At 40.6% G+C, this 21,543-nt stretch overlaps 2 protein-coding genes across 8 annotated transcripts in view; one reads left to right on the top strand and one right to left on the bottom strand.

The window, feature by feature from the left end:
• The first annotated feature begins 556 nt into the window (after positions 1-556).
• Positions 557-11,758, top strand: dclk1b (doublecortin-like kinase 1b). 3 transcript variants are annotated; one of them, XM_028419259.1, is made up of 17 exons: positions 557-698; positions 1,062-1,442; positions 1,641-1,987; positions 6,583-6,682; positions 6,953-7,069; positions 7,153-7,247; positions 7,857-7,944; positions 8,018-8,187; positions 8,374-8,493; positions 8,581-8,727; positions 8,823-8,956; positions 9,063-9,140; positions 9,225-9,321; positions 9,405-9,485; positions 9,866-9,979; positions 10,668-10,732; positions 11,189-11,372. In XM_028419259.1, exons 2-17 carry the CDS (start codon positions 1,082-1,084, stop codon positions 11,244-11,246), a joined length of 2,172 nt encoding a protein of 723 aa, XP_028275060.1. In that variant the 5' UTR covers positions 557-698; positions 1,062-1,081; the 3' UTR covers positions 11,247-11,372. The 3 variants fall into 3 exon arrangements, with proteins under 3 accessions (XP_028275060.1, XP_028275059.1, XP_028275061.1); XM_028419258.1 differs by lacking the exon at positions 10,668-10,732 and having other exon boundaries at positions 11,189-11,758; XM_028419260.1 differs by lacking the exons at positions 557-698; positions 1,062-1,442; positions 1,641-1,987; positions 10,668-10,732 and adding an exon at positions 5,037-5,143 and having other exon boundaries at positions 11,189-11,758.
• Positions 11,759-14,868: 3,110 nt separating this feature from the next.
• The window catches only part of nbeab (neurobeachin b), a 160,531-nt gene continuing 153,856 nt past the window's right edge, over positions 14,869-21,543 (bottom strand). For all 5 annotated transcript variants that reach the window (XM_028418798.1, XM_028418801.1, XM_028418800.1 and 2 more), the window contains 7 exons: positions 20,771-20,842; positions 20,476-20,631; positions 19,806-19,976; positions 17,436-17,537; positions 17,104-17,300; positions 16,327-16,478; positions 14,869-15,078 (listed from right to left, as the gene is read on the bottom strand). In XM_028418798.1, the coding sequence (XP_028274599.1) occupies positions 14,988-15,078; positions 16,327-16,478; positions 17,104-17,300; positions 17,436-17,537; positions 19,806-19,976; positions 20,476-20,631; positions 20,771-20,842 (941 nt within the window). In that variant the 3' untranslated portion in view covers positions 14,869-14,987. The remainder of the gene's footprint in view (positions 15,079-16,326; positions 16,479-17,103; positions 17,301-17,435; positions 17,538-19,805; positions 19,977-20,475; positions 20,632-20,770; positions 20,843-21,543) is intronic.

Here is a 21,543-nt window from a genome sequence, read left to right as displayed (position 1 = left end):
CGTAATGCTAGTCGATTAGCTTAATTAGCGCCATGCATACGGCTCCGTGGCGGTGCAAAGAAATGCGGCTAGCGTTGTGAAGTGTCAGTGAAATTATATGTCATTACTAATATGAAACCTACATGTAAGTAGCTGTGCTTTATGGTTTAAAAATGCCAACATTTTGAAACTTTGATATTTTACGAGACTTTAACAGTTTGCTAGCTAGCTGGTAGAGTTACTGTTGTTAGCTATGCTGTCTGGCATTAACTTTAACCCAGCCTCGAGGTAATTGAGAGCTTTCTATAGCTGTACGTTTTCCACTTGTGTTATGTTACTTGACTTTTAATTAATACACAATATATCTCCAAACATGGGATTTATTAAAGGCAGGTCATCCATAACGTGAACGCGCATCATTTTGATCAGTGCGCGCTCCAACAGTTGCGTGCACGAGGAAGGCTGACACACCAGAGCGGACCGGTAAATCACTGCAATGGAAGAGGAGTAGGGGAGGGTGGAGGACACCGGCTACAGCCCTGCCTCCAATCTGCATGTGAGCGCACAGCAGAGTAGACACACACCACGGCAGGAAGGCAGACCACCATCACAGGGGCAACAAAGAGACGCGTGGTTCATACACGGCATCAGATTCATAAAAGATTATCCGAGACACGTGTCGCGTACAGACGCCTCTGATTTCATCTGTCACCTTAAAGGTAAGAGAAACTGCAGCGGAACAAGAAAATGCTTTTATTCAGCGTTTTCATGCTATTAATGTTTTTATTGGTTTACCTGTTATTAACAGTATATTTAAATATCTCTAAACACACTCATCCTGTTAGCGTTATCTATTAAAATCCATGTGACTTTTTTTTAATGATATTAAATGGAAACACAGGGGGTGCATGGAATGGGTGTGACATGTTACTTCATAATGTGTGTTTATGAGCAGCAGTTGCAGCATCAAAGCTGCATCAGGTGCAAGGAAGCCTACTGACACAATCTAATGTCCTAATATATAATTTATGTTCAAGCTAACAAGCTTATTCAAGTTCTAAGTGTTTTCTTGTTATTTACAGAGTAACAGCACAACACAGTCATGGAGCTGGAGCACTTTGATGAGCGGGACAAGGCTCAGAGATACACCCGAAGAGGCTCAAGAGGGAATGGGCTCCCCAGTCCCACTCATAGTGCTCACTGCAGCCTGTACAGAACCAGGACACTGCAAACACTGAGCTCAGAAAAGAAGGCCAAGAAGATTCGTTTTTACCGCAATGGGGACCGCTATTTTAAAGGGATTGTGTATGCCATTTCTCAGGAGAGATTTAGATCTCTAGAAGCACTCCTGGCTGACCTCACAAGATCACTGTCAGATAATGTCAATCTGCCCCAAGGGGTGCGAACCATATATACCATTGATGGGTCAACACGGATCATGAGCATGGACCAGCTGGTGGAAGGTGAACAGAGATGCAGACTTTTCTAACTTTGTCCTAAACTTGGCTTACATTGAATCTTCTAAGCTTACATGTCATAAATGTTCTTAATGTTGTTTATGCAGGGTAAAACAAACAGCACAGCTTTTTTGTTTTTAAATCAAACTGTCTGTTGGTTTTGAGTTTATATAAATTGTTTTCCCTTGTCTTGATTTTCTGCAGGAGAAAGCTATGTTTGTGCGTCCACAGAACCATTCAAGATGCTAGAATACACAAAGAATGTAAATCCCAACTGGGCAGTTGGTGCTAGGACTACTGTGCCTGTCCGTGATCCTTCTTCCCTAGGAAGTGGCAAGACTGGATCCCCAGAAACCAGAGAGGGGAAGGACTTTATTAGGCCAAAATTAGTAACAATTGTTCGCAGCGGAGTAAAGCCTCGCAAGGCCGTACGGATCTTACTCAACAAGAAGACAGCACACTCCTTCGACCAAGTCATGAGTGACATCACAGATGCCATTAAACTGGATTCTGGAGTCGTCAAAAGGCTATACACAGTTGACGGCAAGATGGTAAGTGTTAATTCATCAGCATCATTACCGTAGTATCATTCCTAGTTGGCTCTTTTTTTTTTAAAGTTTGAAAATATCAAAAACATGTTTTAAGTACAAACACAACAGCATTCAAATCACCAGCCACAGTCTTTGGGGGTTCCAGACAAAACGTCTACCAGTAGGAAGGGATAGTGGAATCTGTTCACTTAGGTGTTCCTCCTTCCTTTCATTTTACATGTTCTCTCCACATTTTGCTATCCTGGTCTGAGGGCACTTTGTTTTCTTTCAGACATTTAATTTAGCAAATTGCAATAAGGTGCATATTTGCAGATGGTTTAGATGAAAGGGAATTTAACTTCTGAAATTAGAGTTGTTCTGTTATTCATTCATGTCTCTGAGAATTGCTTCCTTACCCATCAAGGAACGTAACCCAGTAGGTTTTAGTCGTCTGGGAATATTTGCTAAATGTATTACAAGAAATAGGTTTCTAGGACTCTGTCTCATATTCCTACCAACAGTAGCACACTATTAAATAGAGATGCACTTAGTACCTGGTGGGCAATCTGATCTGAGTGTGGCACCTAAATAACACGCTGCTGGCTTCCTTTTCATATAAATGCAATGAACCTTCTGGGACTGATAATTATTGGCACAAGTACCTTATTTCACATGCTTCACATCCATTATAGTTTGTCTGTTTGTATGGATGTGGGCTTTACTGTGTGACCTGATATGCATGAACAGAGTATTCTGTCAATACACCATGAAAACAGGCAGCTTTTTGATCAAACCTGCTCTTATACAGTATCTTTATAACAACATATGTAAATAATTTTTGGCTGTGATTCTGTGGTGAAATGGTTTCCTGGGCTGGTTGCTAAGGAACAGCCTCTGCTGCAGAGCAGTGAAATAGTGATGTCAGAAGTGTAGGTATTGTGAGGGGGCTGCCGATACAGCACTTGATCTGTCAGCTTTATTACACACGTGGTGGCAAGATGGAGCACATGGCAGGTGGTGTAACCTCAGGATAAGTCTCAATGTGTAAACAAATCTGCTTTTACACATTCTTTGAATTATTTTGTAATAGAATGTTTCATATGAACGGATGCTTATTATTTCCTCAGTCCCCTTGCTTCTTCATTTAAGTAGTTGTGCCATTGTTGTAATAAGCTGTTGCATTGTGTGCTTGGCCTCTTAGCACTGAGCTAGTTTCTCTGTTTTTTTTTTTATACTCCTTGCCATGTTGTGAGTCCAGATGGCCAAATGTGCCTGTTGGCATTATGGATCTGTTTTCATGGGTGTTTAACCTTTGGTAAATGACCTGCTTGTGCTTTTGGCCCTGAAACAGTTTGAATAATTAATTGTGGCATGTTGTATGTTACCTTGCACTGTTGATTGAATGTAAATATCACCAACATGATATTGGTGATATTTCCCTATCTCACCCTCTTTTCTGCAAAACCAGACAGATTTTAGTGATTAGTTGTTTATTCCCATATTTATTTATATCATGACTCATGATTCTATTAGTGGCTCTCCTTAGTGGCTGGCTGTGTTTGGTGGCTGTCATTTCTCTATACTGCAGAGTCCTTGTGTAATGATGTTATACCATGAAATTCCACTTTAACCTGTCCTAATGGACACACGTTAATGTTCCCGGGATGTACTCTATAAACTTCTGTTTCTGATTAATAAATCATTATCCACACTGAAAGTAATGCAAACATAATGTAAGTTACAGAGCCTGCAGTAACGAAGCAGACTTTTTGCCTTGTGTGACCCTGATGTTATATGTGGGCATAGGGATAAGAATATTTGCTTGACTAAGATTTGAGGCACCCCACTGTAATGAATATAAATCAGAACTGTAATTGAACACTGCAAAGTTTTCTCTGTGTCCGAGTCAACATTTCTTGTTGGAATGGATGCCAACAGCCACCCGAGGACAAACAGTGGCTCCACATCAATTCATGAAAGAGGAGGCATAATCCTCCATGGTAAAAATACATATCACTCGGATGTGATTAACCAATGCATTCATGCTTTGGAAATTAGATGCAGAGTAGAAGCGTTTGTGAGACTGGTGCTGTCTGTGTTTGAGTGCAGAACCCAATTCATTTCCAGTCCATATCTTCATGATGACCTTGACCTTCATGTGCCCATAATTAATCTTCTCTTGGTCTCTGCTCATACCACAGATTTCAGTTCTACACAGTTCACTGGGGCCTAGTACAAAATGATTTGAACTGGTGATAGAAAAATGTTCTTAAGCAGTCTGGCGGCATTAGCCCATCTATGGCATATTATTCAGGCTTCCATCCATCTTCTGAATTTGTCCTGTACTACAGGGTGCCTAATAAAGGTATTACAATGATTTATAGTAGATGACCACCATCACTTCCATTTTTAAATACCTTGATGTAAATAAAGCGGATAGATAGACAAGAGATGGAGAGACTGTCTGGCTTTCCCCCTCACTGCTGTGCTTGGCTGTTAAACGTGCACAGTGTGCCACCATATTAGTACAGAGAAACCTTTTGTTTTCTTGTTTGACAGGCTACCTATTATGCAAAGGTGGAAGTTACCTAAATTAGAACACTGCAGAAGCTTTGCAGCATGCTGAAAATAATACAGTGGGTTCTACTGCAAGAAACATGCTGGTCTATGTATGTTCTAATGTGTACTTGGCTTGTGGATGTAGCCTCATAGGCCTCATATTGCAGGTTTTTATTCATAAAGGCAGCTAGCTATGGAGCAGGTGCAGTCATGTCACAGATTTCTGCAGCAGACCTGATCTGAATCTTACACAGCAGACTACCTAATGGCAGCTCATTCAAAATGGATCCAGCACTATTAGAAAACTACATGTCATGATGAGTCATGTCTCTTCCTGGCAGGCTTATTGACTGCCTGCTGTGTTTAGTCTTTCACTTCAAAGGGAGCTTCAGCAACATGGAGAGCTCCACCTGTCCACATGTATATTTGTTTTGTCAAACATTTATGGGCTTCTTGTGTAAAATATTAGAACTACTTGGATTAATTTGCTTCTATAGCAGGCTTGCGGTCCATTGTGATTTTTCACAATTAAATGTTTGAAGCTGTGATTGTGCTTGCAGAAATCATAGATAAAACCCTGCAGATCAATATTTGCACAGGATGCTCCAGAACCACAAGGTATGTGTGTGTGTGTGTGTGTGTGTGTGTGTGTGTGTGCACACTTGTATGTTTGGAGGATGGTAGGCTTTAATGGCGCTGCTGTGTCATTCAGCCAGAGGGCAGTACTAATCAATATAAAGCATTACATTCACAACTGCCCCAGTTATTCTGTTCTATAATAAGTTTTAGGTTTTTCAGTCCATTGTGTTCTGGTGTATAATAATGATTTAACACATGAATGAATGTAGTAAGGTCTGTATTAATTTATGTATTATTTCATGCAGTTTTGCACCATATTGCTAATGTTAATTTCTGCTATCAGAAATTTAAGAAATGGCCATGCTATTGGGCATTTTTTTTGACACGGACTCACCTTTTGATGCAAAATGAAGTGGCCATTTGAGGAAGTACTGTAATAGCATGCTTGCATATTGATCATTTTTACTTATATGGGCTTTTTTACATGTTAAAGGTAGCAACATCCACCTCATGGTTTTAACTCGGAGCATCAGAGGGTGAAAAGGTGCTCTGTTGTGCTATCTTACTTACCGGTAGACTGATTGTGACACTGTCTTATTGTGTGCATTTTGAACTGTTCAGAGCTGTTGATAGAGTCTGACAGTGGAGTAGCAGTTTCCTACTCATTGTCTACAGCTAGGCTGAGTTTCCGTCTGGTCTCCTTGGCAACGGCTGTGCAGCTCCTCCCTTTGGGATCTCAGTTTTTTTGTTTTAAAGAGGAGGAGGATGAAGAATTGGGGGCAGTGGATGATGGAGTGGGGCATCTTTAGAAAAAAAAGGGCCATATCAAGCCCCCCGCTGTGCTTTATGTTTATTTAAAAACTGTGGCTGAATGACCTTTTGCGGTTTGGCAGGTGCTGTTGCTATTACTCATCAAATTTGAACAAATCATTTGTGACATTTCACTATTTTTTTGGACTCCTGCTGATCTGTGCATGTTACTTAAAGATCAGATGATTAATAATGCATGAAGTAACAAATATTAAATAAACATGCAACACCTATGGGACTGACTTTATCACTAATATGTTTTTTTATGCATTTTGTATTAGTCCTTTGTTTCAGGTCATGTATAGCTGTCAGAAAAATCAGTGTGTTCATGCTAGCCAGTTAGGAAGCATTTCTTTTTACTGGGTTTAAAAAAAATAGTGTTCATTTCATGAGCTGGCACATTTCCTTTTGTATAGGTGCTGTTGTCATGTAATATTGCTTATACCTTCACACACTGAAAAACAGAATCTCTGAATGCTCCATTACATTTTCAAAGCCATCCCAGGGCAGCAAGAGACTGCATCAGTTTGCAGTTCTGTGTGTCGCTGTTTGAAACCCTGTCGCTATACACTAGCTGCTTTTTAAATGGTTCACTCGTTAGCATCCATACTCAGTAAGTGGACACACACTATACCAGACTGTTACTAACGACAACATATCATTACCAGATATCCTCCCTTCAGGACTTTTTTGGGGAAGATGACATATTCATTGCATGTGGTCCTGAAAAATTCCGCTATCAAGATGACTTCAACTTGGATGAAAGTGGTAAGTGTACTTATGAGTCCCGGAGAGCATAGTACCCACTCCCAGGGTTTCTTGTTGTTTGCTTACTGTTGCTGTGTATGCTAGCAGCTCACTGTAGTGTATAATAGTTTTTTCTTTTATTTTTATTATCATTTGCAGACCAAGTAAATGGCCAGATATTCCAAAAATACAGGATTATTTCTGTGGTGCTCTTAAGCTTTAATGTAGAGGTGTTACAACTGAAACACATTACACTCTCAATGTAGAGTAAAATTAAAGCTTTCTTTACAGAATGCAGGGTTGCAAAGTCTGCATCCTATGGTCGGCTTCCCTCAGCACATGGTCGCTCTTCCCCAAGGAGTGGCGGGATGTCTCGCAGGAGCAAGTCTCCTTCATCTACTGGTTCAGGTAAGCCATGTGCATGTGTGCATAGAGGGGTGAGTAGTATTTAGCCATTATGCTAATCATCTCCACTTATGCTGTACCAACAGCCAATGGCACTGCAGGCAGTCAGCTGTCCACACCTCGTTCTGGAAAGTCCCCGAGCCCCTCTCCAACCAGTCCAGCTAGCCTCCGAAGGCGACAGGTAATAAAAACAATATTTTACGACCTATATCTTTGTTAAGTGGCAATAAACTTCTGGAAATCATACAGCTTCATTTTGGTGATTTACTACTTTCAAATGTGCACCAGAACGTAAAAAGCTGCATTTAATATAACCTAGTTTTTACTAGTGAAAGCAGCCTAAGCAAATATCTGTTTATAAACTTGATCTTGTGTAACTCTCACAAATGCAGGAAAGGACAAGCATTTTTTTGCGGCTGCTTGGTACAGGCCACTTTCGAATGAAATTCAATTTTCACTGATAGGATCATAACTTAATCTCTCATAAAGTCTGGCTGTGTTTAGTATTGTCGCTGTGGTAGAGGATCTCTATTTCTTGAAGTCTGTTTTGAAACCACATGGCAGTCTGTGTGCTGGTGAAGAGTTTAGTATAATGTTTCACCATGCTCGATTCATTTCTATCTAATCTCAAACTCCATGCTCAAGGCTAGCAGATGTGGAACAAATAGGCTTTATGTAAGCTGGCTGTAATCACATTTTTACAAGCTTTTCCTTCTCTGAAGCTTGATTTGGACAAGTGCACCAGTGTGTGTGTGTTCATTTTCACTCTAAATCGGTCTCTTCTTTTCAGGGATCTCAGCACAGTGGTTCTTCGCTCTCATTAGCTTCTACTAAGGTTTGCAGCTCAATGGATGAAGGAGATGGACCTAGCAGTGAAGGTAATGCATTGCTGGGAAAGAAAAACAAGGTTCACAGACTACATTGTACAAATACATCTGTTTTGCTTCATAGCTGAGCCAATGGATGAGTGCTCCCTAGTTCCTCCGTCCATAGCGGAGAGGTACAAAGTGGGAAGGACTTTAGGGGACGGAAACTTTGCTGTAGTCCGAGAGTGTGTGGAGAGATCTACTGGAAGAGAATATGCTCTCAAGATTATCAGCAAAGATAAATGCAGGGGAAAGGTAAGCCTGACTGTTATCACACTATTCACAATAATGTATTATTCTTTTCTGTAACTAATGCAGTTTTCTTCATTGGTCAGCAGGTGGTGCTATCTCCTAAGGGAATAAAATGTTATTTTGTTTAATTTATTCTCATTTTGCATTAATTCTAAGACATTGTTTGTTTAAACTTCTTCTATCCACCAGGAGCACATGATACAGAGTGAAGTGTCTATCCTTCGGCGTGTGAAACATCCCAACATTGTACTTCTAATTGAGGAAATGGACACTCATGGTGAACTCTATCTTGTAATGGAGTTGGTTAAGGTACATTACATTTCTGTGCATATTTTTAAAATAACAAAAATGTTATTTCTAACTTTATTTACCACACACTAAATACCCTTTCTCCAGGGAGGTGATCTCTTTGATGCCATCACCTCTTCCACTAAATACACAGAGCGAGATGCCAGCAGTATGCTTTTCAACTTGGCAAGTGCTATCAAGTACCTGCACAGTCTCAATATTGTCCACAGAGACATAAAACCAGAAAATCTGTTGGTAAGTATGACTTCGCTGGGCAGTGATTGTCAGTCATTGTAAAAGCTGAGTGTGAAAGAAAGTGTGAAAGTGAAAATCTCTTTCCTTCACTCTAGGTATATCAGCACCATGATGGTAGCAAGTCTCTGAAGTTGGGTGACTTTGGCTTGGCGACTGTCGTCAACGGGCCCCTTTATACTGTGTGTGGCACCCCCACCTATGTAGCACCAGAGATTGTTGCTGAGACAGGGTGAGTCAGAGTAGTTACATCATCTCAGCCATCTGTGACAGGAATAATATGACAATCAACAAGTCTAGCAGTAAGTTTCAACTTTAAATTTCAATTCCAATCATAGTTATGGCCTTAAGGTGGATATCTGGGCAGCTGGTGTCATCACTTACATACTTCTGTGTGGCTTCCCTCCGTTCCGTGGGTAAGTGCTTCTGTATAAAGTGATTTGCTTTATGAATTATATTTATCGCACTTTATTAAATATCCTGTTGGTAAATACCTACAGCACTGGTGAAGACCAGGAGGCTCTCTTTGAACAGATTTTGAAGGCCCAGCTTGATTTCCCAGCACCATACTGGGACAATGTGTCTGACACAGCTAAGGTTTGTGTTTGAAGGTTTTCTATTTCTCCAGGTGTTCAGTAATATGAAACACTGGATACTTATGGCACACTTCCCTCTTCTAGGTTTTGATCACTGGGATGCTGCAGGTACAAATCGATAAAAGATACACAGCTGTCCAGGTGCTTGATCATCCCTGGGTCAATGTAAGTTTATTTAGATAGATCATAGATTATCTTCACAAAATAATCCAATCAGTATCACAGTGTTTATAGCTAAGGCTAATTTGCGACACCTGTCCCTAGATGGGCTTTTGACAGAATACAATTTAATGAATAATAAAAGTATAAAAATGTCCAGAAATCATTTAGCACCTTCTATGTATACAGATACATACACACATGTGTACACACACACAATTCGTAATTTAAACATGATTACATTGTTGTTGCTGTATGAGCCAGGATTTTGTGTGTTTTTTGAAGGTGGGCACGTTTAGCATTTTTAGGCCCTTTCGGTACCTCTAAAAAATATTATGCAGTGTAAAATGGCTGGTGGAGTTATTCTGTGATGTTGTCTTTTGCAGGATGAGGGTTTGTCAGAGAATATGCACCAACTGACTGTAGCTGGGAAAATCAAGAAGAACTTCAACACTGGACCTAAACTCAACATTACTACAGCAGGAGTGTCTGTCATTACAGTAAGTGCTGCTCTGGACTCCTCTACGCACTGGTACTGCATGTAATTCTGCATCAGCAACATGCTTTGGTAATGATGCTTTAATGCAAAGAGAAAAGCCATAGTGTTCCTCATGCAGCTGCAGCTCCTCCTGTGTTCTTATGCTTTTTTATCTTATTGCTTTCAAAGTTCATTTTAAGTTGAAGCTAGCTTTGTCTGCTTATGCTGCCCTTTTTGTAATTTATAAATTGGAAACATTGCCAATTTATTCTGTGTGCACATCGGTTTATCCATCCTCATCATGCTGCCAAGTTTTCCTGAGTTTGCTTTGGCGTTTCACCCTCCACTTTCAGCTGGACTGTCAGCACTGTTGTTTGGAGATTGACTTACAATGACCAGATTTTAGTAAATTAAAACTAAGTTTTAACATATGTTATTCTGGAAGTCAGACACGGCATATATTTTTAACCATTTCCTATTGATAAGGGGGAGATCACTTTCCCCCTATTTTTTTTCAGTTATTTATTAATTTTTGAGCTAAAATAAGCACTCGGTTGACAGTGACCCATGGCATTTATCTGCCAGTTTGTTGCCACTCATCACAGCATTTATAGCAGCAGTATAGAGCTGTGTGCTTTCATTTTAATCAGGTCAGTGATTGTTTGAGTTCAAGGTGATCCTCTGAGTCTCTCTCTGCTCTGCTGGACCAGGACTTTACCATCCAGAAGTCAGGGTCTTTGGGCCGCTTCCAGCATCCAGGATTATATTGGATAAGGTATGACACAGCATAGTGCTAAAATGCAGTGAGTGCTCCCATGGCAAAGTGCTGGCAGTCTCCATTTTCCACCCCCCAAGGATCTGACCCATTGTCCATTAGTAGAATCCTTTTCATGCCTCATGAGATCTGTTGCTTTATTACGTTACTTCATCTCACTAATGCTGTGGCTGTTTCTCTTAGGTGGGTTTGCTAGCTACCTTGCTGTTAATTTACATGTTGTTTTATTGCATTCAGGAGTTTGGATGCATTGAGCAACATATTAAGAAGTGCTGTAACAGGCATAACTTTCTGGCAGAACTATTTTCTTTTGTCGCTTCTTCTGGCTTTGTTAAGCTACTTTTCACATACAACTGCATGCTTCCAATGGCTCATCTGAGCAATGAGTGAATGCAGCTCATCTCATTTTGGTCTTACGGGGAAGCTAACCGCTGCTGCTGTGTCGCTCTCTCTCAGACCACGCCACTTGATAAAGAGAAGCAAGTTTTCAGACGAAGACGCCACCAGGATGTAAAGTCCACCCCCTTCCCACACAGTATCGGTGCCGGCACCTCCTACAGTGCCAACCCAGTCCTCTCCCCAGCTGATTCTGAAGACTGTTCCCTAAGTTCGGCCGACACCGTCCGTTCACCCACTTCTCCCTTTTAACAGCCTTACTGAGGTCACAGCACAGCCCACTCCTCTGGAGTGCAAAAAGGGGAGAAAACCCAGCAGGGGGTGATCTGCTGACTTGGACATCCACAAACAGCATAATTACCTGTACCCATTTCCCTTTATTCCTACCTTCATTTCAATTTAAAAAATACATTGATCAGACCGAGGGGCGTGTTTGCACCTTCAGAGCATGCAACAAGATTTCTCATTGTGTTTGTTTGAGCCTGAGTCAGAACTTTAATATGCTGGCCTGTAGACAAGGCCAAAGTACAACTGTAGCATCAGAGGCAACACACCAGATGTTTGGAACTTGGACCTTTATAACAAACTTGCATAACAGTACATGACGGAGCATTTTGAAAAGCATGATATCTCCCCTTTCAATATATTTCCCAGTTTTTCTTTCTTTTTTTTTTTTTTTTAAAGATGCTTCAATCAACTTATTTGTACTCAACATGCATTGGTTTAGTGTAGTACTCTGCTGCCCCCTCCAGGTATACCCTGTATACTGCAGGAAAGGCATGCTGTATTGCTTTTTTTAATGGAAGTACAGATAAAAAACATTGAAACCTTAGCTTCTATATATTAAATGATTGTGTGATATATGTCTTTGCTACATATCTCCTATCATTTAAATAATGATAATAATAGTCAGCATTCTGTTGCACTGTATAAATCTGGATTATTTTGTTCTGTTGAACTTGAAATTTTGGTGCATATACTGTAGACAGCATAAACTGGACAGACATGCTGCTATTATTGTTCCATAAGTGTTATGAGGAAAATGTTGATGTGCTGATGTTGATAAGGAGAACATAGGGCTTTAATGTCTGATTTTTAGATGGTCTAGCTTGCCTGTGTGCTTGAGGCTGATTACTGAAAAAGATTTGTTACATGTCTGTGAGTGTGGCTGCAATTCAGTGGTGGTACAGATGAGTGTCTGTGCTGTGTAGATGGTAATAGGTGCATGATTTAAGGCCTTGCCTTGGCACAAATGGTTTAAGTGCAATTAGGTGAACTTCCCAATAAGCACAGGCTCAAGAATGTCCTCATATCGATATGTTGCCTTTATTTTGGCAGCCAACTGAAACACTCTATTGGTGCAACATGGATGGAAACGGATGTTGGCAAACACAACAGTGCTTCCAGTAAAATAGTTCTAATATTTGTTAATTCAGTCCTTGCTTTGTTGGACTTTGGTTTTTAATGATTGGATCAAACAACATGGCTCCCTGGACTGTGTGTTCATACTTTGGTTGACCAAATACTCATGGATGTGAATGCTCTCTTCTGTTCATCTGAGATTGTAACCTGCATGTGTGCTGATATGCATCTCGAATAAGTTGTTCTGTTCACTTTTCTTGTTTGATATACGCCTGTCAGATATGAAACCATTCATGTTGTCATTGTACGTGTGGCCGTGATTAATGGACTTAAGGCAGAGTATAGTCATACCATAGCTGAGTTAAGACTTGTATATACATCTTTTAACAGCAATGTAACATCACACCGTCAAATTTGTTGTAAAAGGGCTTTTATGTTTTTGATTGAAGGAACGGAACCAAAAAGCACAAGGAAAGCAAGAATTGAAATATGTTTGCTGTCAAGACTGTATCTGGTTTTATCATCTGAGAGAACATGCAAACTGCACTGAATGGCCATGATGTGGAGGCAGGATGTGAATGCTGTATTATAGTCATCCATATACCATTACTATAAGGATGTTAAATATTCTGACTGAGAACAGAATATTGAAAAAAAATGTTGTTATGGTTAAAAAGCTACTTCCAAAATTGCTCTTTGTTCAAAGAAACCAAACCTGGGAATAAAACAGATTTGAGTCACTCATCTTTTTAGTGAGTCCAAATTCAGACAGCAGATGGCAGTATTACCAAACAAGATGAGCTCAGAATGTCCTAAATAAAATTCTACCTTCAATTACTTTTCATGAAGCACAGATTTACTGCATAACAGCCTATTGTCATGCATTATTGTGCAGTAATATACAATAAGTATACATCTTTTAGAGGCAGTCGAATAATACACTGACAATTGTATATTTTTATTTTTTATTAAAAACAAAATGATAGCAACAGAATGTTCTGTTACAAACTTTTAAGTATCGCATGAGCTCCAAAACATATCCTGCTTTGCCCAAAACATATGCAAAATTAATGGAAATCCAACTAAAATATATTACTCAAAATGCACCGCTTAATTCCAGCATATCATTATTATTAATAAAATTATTTTTCCTCAAATTAAAAGTCACAATCATGAAAATTATTTCACAGAACAGCGAAGTAAACCTTCAGAATCTCTTAGCATGCAAAGTGTCAGCTTTGGGTCGAGTGGTGTCTTGTTGCACCTGTTCAAAAAAGTAAAACAACAAAATCAAAATCTAACTGCATTTGCATATTTTTTTCCTTTGACAGCAATCTCTTATTCCTTCAGGTAAACACAGATGTGATAGCCTTCATATCATACCAAAAATAGTTACATGGCTCAAAACGCTCCACAGACCTATTCAGCAACCAAGTTGTAATATTGCTTACCAATGTGTGGAGTTATAGCATGAACTGGTGACTACAAATTCACATTTTAAAATGGACAGAAAATTAGAGACGTACAAGTAACAGTATTCAGGTGCCAGTAACTGTAGGATGTCTTCAAATTGACTCGTCCTTTTATAAATGTTTAACAGCTTCTCCACAAACACGTTAACAATCATTAGATACTGTCCAATAAATCTGGTATTTATGTCTCTGGATATGTTTTGAAAAAAAAAGTCTGTAAATATAAACTAATGTTCCCACTTTAGTTTACAGTAAATATGTGCTACCAAAAAAGTCATCCATTTAAAATAATTATGGAAATATCACAATTTATTTTTGCTGACATGATCAAAAAACATTTTTTCACAAAGGACTACGCTCACACTGAATTAGACTTTTCTTCCATATAGACATACAAACAATTAACAGTAAACATTTCGTCTTTTCACGTACACGTTTGACCACCGTTAATCATGAACAAACAATGGCCATATACATTTAACTAATCAACTAATATCTCAAGTGCAGTGAAGACAAATTTGACATTTATTCATGGCTTGCATGATGGAAACATGGTACCTAATCTAACAGCATTTAGATCTTTTTCAGCCTTTACAAGGAAGAAACACTTGAGACTGTCCATATTTACAGGTCAACCTTTTTTTTATTTTTTTTTCCTAGAAAAGTGTTCTGCCATACAAATGTTGTATAAATGCTCCTAACATCTTGTTTTGCATTTTCACAGTTTGAAACAGGAACATTAAGCAGTTAAGATCTCAGTCTTTCCTCATCTTGATCAACAGAGAACCTGCTGTTGTGGAAATGCTTCAGCTGGTGCTCAGGTAAGATATGAAAACCAACTGTGTGATGACCATATCGCAAAAACATGTTCACCCCATAGCCAGATGAACACGTCTAAGGACACCCTTAATAAGATCTGCTTTAAGTTTGAAGATCTTCTGCAGCACAGCTCAGTCAATGGTCGGTCGGTCTGTCTTCCACTTCTGCCTCCTTCCTCCCCATCCTTCCTGCTGTGTCTCATCTGGTCAGTACCTGTTTTGATGCTCGTAGTGCCAGCGGTTGAAATCTATGTTAAAAGCCACAATACTGCCAGAAGCCATACCCGTGATCAAAGTCCTAAAAAGCAACGTAGCAGGGTTAAGTAAGATGTGTTCATACAAGCAAGAAGCCAACATTTATATAAAGTATATTCATAGAAAAAGTCCATAGTGGTGAATGAAACGAGCACAGGAGGTCACCAGGGCTGTGACAGTAAATTAGTGGGTTCCTGTGACAACTGAAGTCAGTCATTGAGCCCCAGTGTCTTTCTGCTACCCCTGCGACCTTGTGTCCACATCTGGCTGGTATGTAGGAAAAGCAGCTGATTTCACAGGGTTGTCTTATACTGCTACACCCCAAGGGCTTAAATGCTCAAGCACAATGAACAGAGCTGCAGCAGAATGGCCCTCTGTAAACGGCAGTTAGGGAGCTCACTTGTGTTACCTAATGTCAAGAGATTATATCTGGATCAAGAGGTTCTTTAAATATTTAAGTAATTGGTTAAGTCGAGTTAAGCGCTTCAACCTTTTATACATTGTTGAGTTTTTTGCTATCATAAATGCTGATTACTTAACTAAACTGAAATTTTCCTCCTATCTGTTTACCCTATGTCTTAACAGGTTGTGTAGTGACTCACAATACTGCAGAAGTAACAGCAACATCTCTGTTGTTGGACGACGCTGTAAGTGTTGAGGGAAATTTTGGCCCGTGGCTGAGAAGTGCAGCTTGAATGTTCAGTCGCTAACCTCTCTTGACTGCCAGGGTCACATGATGACGTCAGGCTTATCGCCCCAAAGCGATACACTGTCGCCTCTGAGCCGCCATCCAGGCACCCATTGTATCACTCCTGACAAATCTTGCAGATTGCAAACTTTGAGGAAGACAAAGAGGCTGACCTGCCTATGGACTTTTGCAGTATGCATGTATTTGCTGTATTCCGAAATGTACACAATGTGCACAACAGAAGGCTTCTGTAATTTTTGTCACTATGGCAACTGTAGGTTCTATTTAAAGGCAAAAGATGGTAGCTGTGCCCCTTACTAAAATATACACTGACAAACCATGAAATGCAGACTGGTTTTCTGAGCCTACAGTCCTGAAGAGGTGAGAATATCTGGATGTGTATGTACACAAACACAATATTTCTGAAAAGCCAATCAGGACAATTGAACATTTTCTTTTCTACACAAACCTCTAACTTGCTATGACTTTTATATGTTATGTTATAGTACCAGGATTAACTTTAACTATATGTAATAAGGAAGAAAATTAATTTTAATAAGTGGCTTGTGGGCTTATGTTCAATTAAATTACACCTGTACTGACCTCTGATCATGTGATAGGTCCATGGCTCGGATGCCTGCATCACAGCCCGGGTAAATGTAGAGGCGTTTGAAGTCACAAGCCTGCCACACCTCCACCACGCCGTTGTCCCCACCTGTTGCCAGGTTGTGACCATCACTGCTCAGGAGAATTGCCTTCAGGAGGTACAGAGAGGAGTTCAGCCTTTCATGTCCAAATTCACTTTTATTCTTTATATCTTCTACGGAAGCTGCACTAATAGACAGAATTTTCAGTGTGGAGTTAAAGTATGAGAATGATGCAGTGAATTATAACTAGGGATGTCCCGATTTTTTTACCCTTGAGTCCGAGTCCAAATCATTATATTTTGATTTGAGTATCTGCTGATACCAAGTCCTGATCCGATACTTTTAGGGTTCTCTACAAAGGCTAATGGCAAGTCACTCCTTTGCGCCATATAAATGATGACTTTGCCTGTTATCGCAAGCAAAAAGCTAGGATATTTCACACACACAGCCGCTCATCAAGGTCTTGAACCCTCTTGCACCAAAGGCAACTGTCATACCCCTACACTACAAGACACAGAGCCACCCTGCACAGAAGCCATTAACTTTGACAGCCCTAATAAATATATAGCCGAGTCCTGATCAGGAGGTAACGTCCGATTCTGATTGATCACGTAATCTGGCTCGATTTCCGATCATGTGATCGGATCGGGACATCCCTAATTATAACCTTAATTTTTCATTTTAACCAAAGCTTATGACAGCAGAGACGAGTTTAGGGAGAAAGTCCACTTACCCTGGTGGAATCATTGACCTCCATCTGTGCAAGCAGTTTTCCATTAATGCTGAAGTTGCAGAAACGGCCCCTCTCGTAGTAGATGATGCAGTGGCCCTCGCTTGACACAGTTATGAGCCGTGGGCACTGATAGTCGTCCGGTCCCTCTAAAGCACGCAGAAGGTCCCCTGTGATGGTGTGGACCAGACATGGACCCTCTGCCACACCGGAACAAACAAAGATACACAAGATGGGGACAATAAGACTATGTAACGTGCTTGAGTCAGTAACACACTGGTAATCTCCTGTATCCCTGACGACAGTGACATGGGGAAACAAAGAAGCACACTGACCTTTGGCTCCACTGATGACAAGACCCAGCTCTGCACAGACTGACACGCACACCACTTCCTGGTCATGACCAGTCAGAACCGCTCGTGGTGCTGGGTAGTCACCTAAAACGTGGCATACAATATAAAACAAATCACTCAATACAGATGATAAAATACTACTGTGTGACTGAAAGTGTTGACAATTTGAGTTTACTGTTAAGACACGTTTGTGTTTTTTTCTGGCCCCACCTAACATTCATCTTCCAATGAAATCATATAAATAAAAGCACTGTGATTGTGACACACATCTGCTAGGAGGGAGGTCCCTTTGAATTGTTATGTAAATCCTAGGATACCCAGTGATGGCAGTCAAGCCACTTGATTTCATCCCATGTGTCACATGATTGATGATGGCCAGGGGAGAGGTTAGTGAGGGTTGTTTCATGGCACCTGGAACCGACCTCAAGTACTGCCAGAGCGATTAAAGCACCCATTTTGAAATTCAATGATCGTCATTTAAATAAATAAATAAAATCTTGTCCTTTCCCTAAAAATTGACAGGGGAGACAGCTCTTATTTTGTTTGGAAACACAATGTACTAGGAAAGTTTTATTTTTCTGATTTTTAATAAGGGTTTACAGTGGGTTGTTCTAACTGGGTAGGCCCTCAGTGTTGTGTAACCTTTAGCCCACTGAGGTTGTTGACAAAATTCAGCCAATTTAGTGAAAGTTTCTCCATTCACTTAAATGACAGCAACATCCTGATAGATGATGTGGACATGTCTTAGACAATGCCACCACCATCATCTCCTCCTCCAACTCGACATATTGCCATCGTGGCTTCAGCAGTACAGCCAGTGAGCTGGACTGTGATCGATGCAACATGGTCCCTTAGAGACTAGGACCTGAGCAGTGCTGTCAGTCCCGGCACCCGCTGCTGAGGGGGGCTGAATAGGACAAGTGTCAGAAAAAGCCACAAGGGGAAAAAAAGGGAGCTCACCTACCCGACAAAAGATTCAATCACCCTGCACTGAATCCCCCCTACCCTGTCGAAACCCTCTGGGACAAGCCAGATTCAGCCACAATTAACCCGGTGAAAATTTCTTCCTCACACCAGTGTGATGAGCTGAGGCTGAGAAGCAAAGCCATGATTGAGGTGGAAGTTATATTAATTGTTACACATTTGCGGCACATGCAGCCTTTTGGGGCATGGGTGAAATCAATTTCTTGCGCACGCCACATCTGCAGGATGAGAGTGATCAACCGGGATGCTGCTTATTATTATTCACACAACCCTCATCCAGCATTACAGAAAATATAATAGGCATGAAATTCCTAGAATGAGACTCCTGGAAAAAATTTGCTGAAAAAGTCAATAAAGAATGAATGAATGCAACTCTGTGTGTTGTGACCTTAATTTGAGATTTTAAATGGTAAAGAAACGGAAAGTCAAATGCCTGAACATGACTATTATGGGCTGGTTGCTTAGATGTAAATACAGCAAGAGTAACTTTTCAGCTGATGATTTTCTTTAACACTGTCCCTGTTCTGCAGCATCCTTTATCTGGTATCTTTCTTTTTTTGTCTGTTGAAGATGCATTGTAAGCATTAGTGGTGTGATATCTGGGGAATACTGTTTTCTTGCTGCAGTAACACAAGTGCTATTGCCCCTTGCTAATTGGAGGCATCCAAGCTGAAATTCTTAATTAACTGTCGGAGCCTCAGTGAAGTTAATTAGAGAACATTCGCAACTAATCCAAGGCTCCTAGAAGCTGTGACAATTGGAAACACAAGACCTTTCAAGTGCACACACACATATTGCTTTGTTATCCAGAAATAACATAAAAACATAACATCTTTCTTATCTTTAATTTTTCCATTCCACACCATGTATGGTGCTCCTCCGTCGCACAGTACTGTTACAGTCCTTCACTTGCCCTGATGGATTGTCTTGAATACAGACAATCAGTGCGAATGAGCAGCTAAATGAACTGAGCAGCAGAAATCACACACTGGGGTCTACCATTTTGAATGCCAAGACATCTGGAGCCCTCTACTTGAAAGCAGCACGGCTCAATGCGATGAATCGCACTAATATATCACAGCTACAGTTCACATAAATTATCCTCCCCCTGTCTCTCCACATTACTTGATTTGTAGGATCGAAATCCTGTTTTCCATCGCTGATCAAAGACTCTTGCTTCCTATATAACTTTTTTTGAGCAAATAAGCATAGACTTGTACCTTTCATAGGCTTTCATTTTACTAACATGGAGTGTATTTCATATGGAAACACTACACAGAGTAAAGATTCCTGTATCCTTGTCCAGAGGTTGACTCTACTGTACACTGTGTGTCTGTGAATGTGTGTGCGTGGCACTTGCATACTCACTGTTATTGGGGTTGTCGCCAATAATGTGGTGCCGCCCACTCCAGTACCACAGCAGCAGTGTAGCATCCCTGGACCCAGACACAATGTAGCAGTCTCCACCAATGTAAGACTCTGACCTGGCCAGACATGTCACCACGTCCCAGTGGCCAAAAACGATCTGTGTTAGCTTGCCTAAAGAAGATATGAACAGGATACACGGTAACTTTAGGGTTGATGTTGGCAGTTGATGTTAAAAGAGTTTTCTGCCGTTTTAGGTGTTGGCCCATGTTCATCGCATGATTTTTCCATTTAAATTAGTGTCATTTGAAAGCATAAAACTCCTTAAGGGGGGTGGTGGATGGTAAAATTATTAAGTAATTAAAAAAGCAAAAGAATAATCAACTCACTTAAGCAACAAGCCCTTTGCTTCAGACTAATAGCTTAATTTGTACCCATTAAGCTGCAGTCATAAGGATTTCTATATCTAAATAGTGATGTTAAATAAATCATTTTGGTCACACTTACACATAATCAATAGGAAAGGAATTGAATTATTGTATATTCCCCCATTTTTCTGCAAGCATTGTCAGGAGACAGCGGTAACAATACTGTATCATTACCGTCATAGCACTCTGTCCTCCACACATCAGTGCACACCTCGGTAGGAAATAGAGTTTACACTCTAACCTACCTGTCTCAGAGGAGTACACACGGAAGCTCTTGTCCCAGAAGCCACACACCAGGATGTAGCGGTTGTCAGCTGTCACCACAAAACAGTGTGTGGTGATTTGGATGCTTTGGTCCACTAGGTCTGTGATCTGACGCTTGTTGCTTCCTGCATTGTTGGCTGAGGGAAAAAAAAGGAAGGACACACCACATGTCAATATCTGAGGTGAATTTATATCATTTAAGTTAAGGCTGTTGCACAAATCTAATATATTTTTTGTCATTTTTTTGATGCAGTATTTTTCATGACGATTACTCACCAACCAGAGAATCCATCTCTATGGGAAGGTGGTGGGCCTGTTCCAGGGAGTAGCCTGGCGCTCCTCGCAGACCTAGATTCAGGTAGAGACACATGAGGCTATTTTTGACCACTGCACATGTGCATTCTTATATATATATATATATATATATATATACACGTACACACAGCTGTTCCCCTTTCAGAGCCAAGGTAATTCATAATCTCTTCCAGGAGATGGAAGTATTAGAGGTCCATCTGTCTAACTAGGCTTTATTTTTTCCAGAGTGTCAAACTGAATGGAGACATTTCATCCTTGTGAGAGTATGTGGAGCCAGTTTTGAAACATGCCTGAAAATAGGGGGCCTTATTATCATCATTATTCTGAAAAGCCGAACCACATTTCCCTTCTCTCCAACAGGATGGCAAGATTGCTGCAGCTGTGTTCATTAGAGTGGGAGCAGCCAGAGCGGCCACACAGTGCAGACTCTTTGGTCCTGAGCGCTATGTATTTCTACAGTGACAGATGGGGATGTGTGAGGAGAATGTGGTGCAGTTGCGGCCTAATTTTCTAGTAACCATTGCTTTGACCTTCTGACCCTGAGGTGAGGCCGATTCTCAGGGAGGGGCACTGTGGGTAATGTTGTTCACACATGTCTGAAAAGGAACATGTGGAAACACTCATGGTTGGCTTACCTGGGAGGTGCTAGCCTCTCACATAGCCAGCTGGCTACAGCTCTATTATGAACAGTGGGCAGGTTTTAGTGTGACTATGATGAAGTGATTTTACAGGGC

Source organism: Parambassis ranga, chromosome 13, assembly GCF_900634625.1.
Source record: "Parambassis ranga chromosome 13, fParRan2.1, whole genome shotgun sequence".
NCBI lineage: Eukaryota > Metazoa > Chordata > Actinopteri > Ambassidae > Parambassis > Parambassis ranga.
Note: the sequence above shows the minus strand (reverse complement) of the source record. Positions and strands in the feature narration are given on the sequence as shown.

What these genes read in the sequence shown, in the direction of transcription:
- dclk1b (XM_028419258.1), top strand. Translation starts at nt 1,082, where the DNA reads ATGGAGCTGGAGCACTTTGATGAGCGGGACAAGGCTCAGAGATACACC. An exon ending in TCCTTCATCTACTGGTTCAG is followed by an intron (nt 7,070 to 7,152) that starts GTAAGCCATGTG and finishes CTGTACCAACAG; the next exon opens with CCAATGGCACTGCAGGCAGT. An exon ending in AAGATAAATGCAGGGGAAAG is followed by an intron (nt 8,188 to 8,373) that starts GTAAGCCTGACT and finishes TCTATCCACCAG; the next exon opens with GAGCACATGATACAGAGTGA.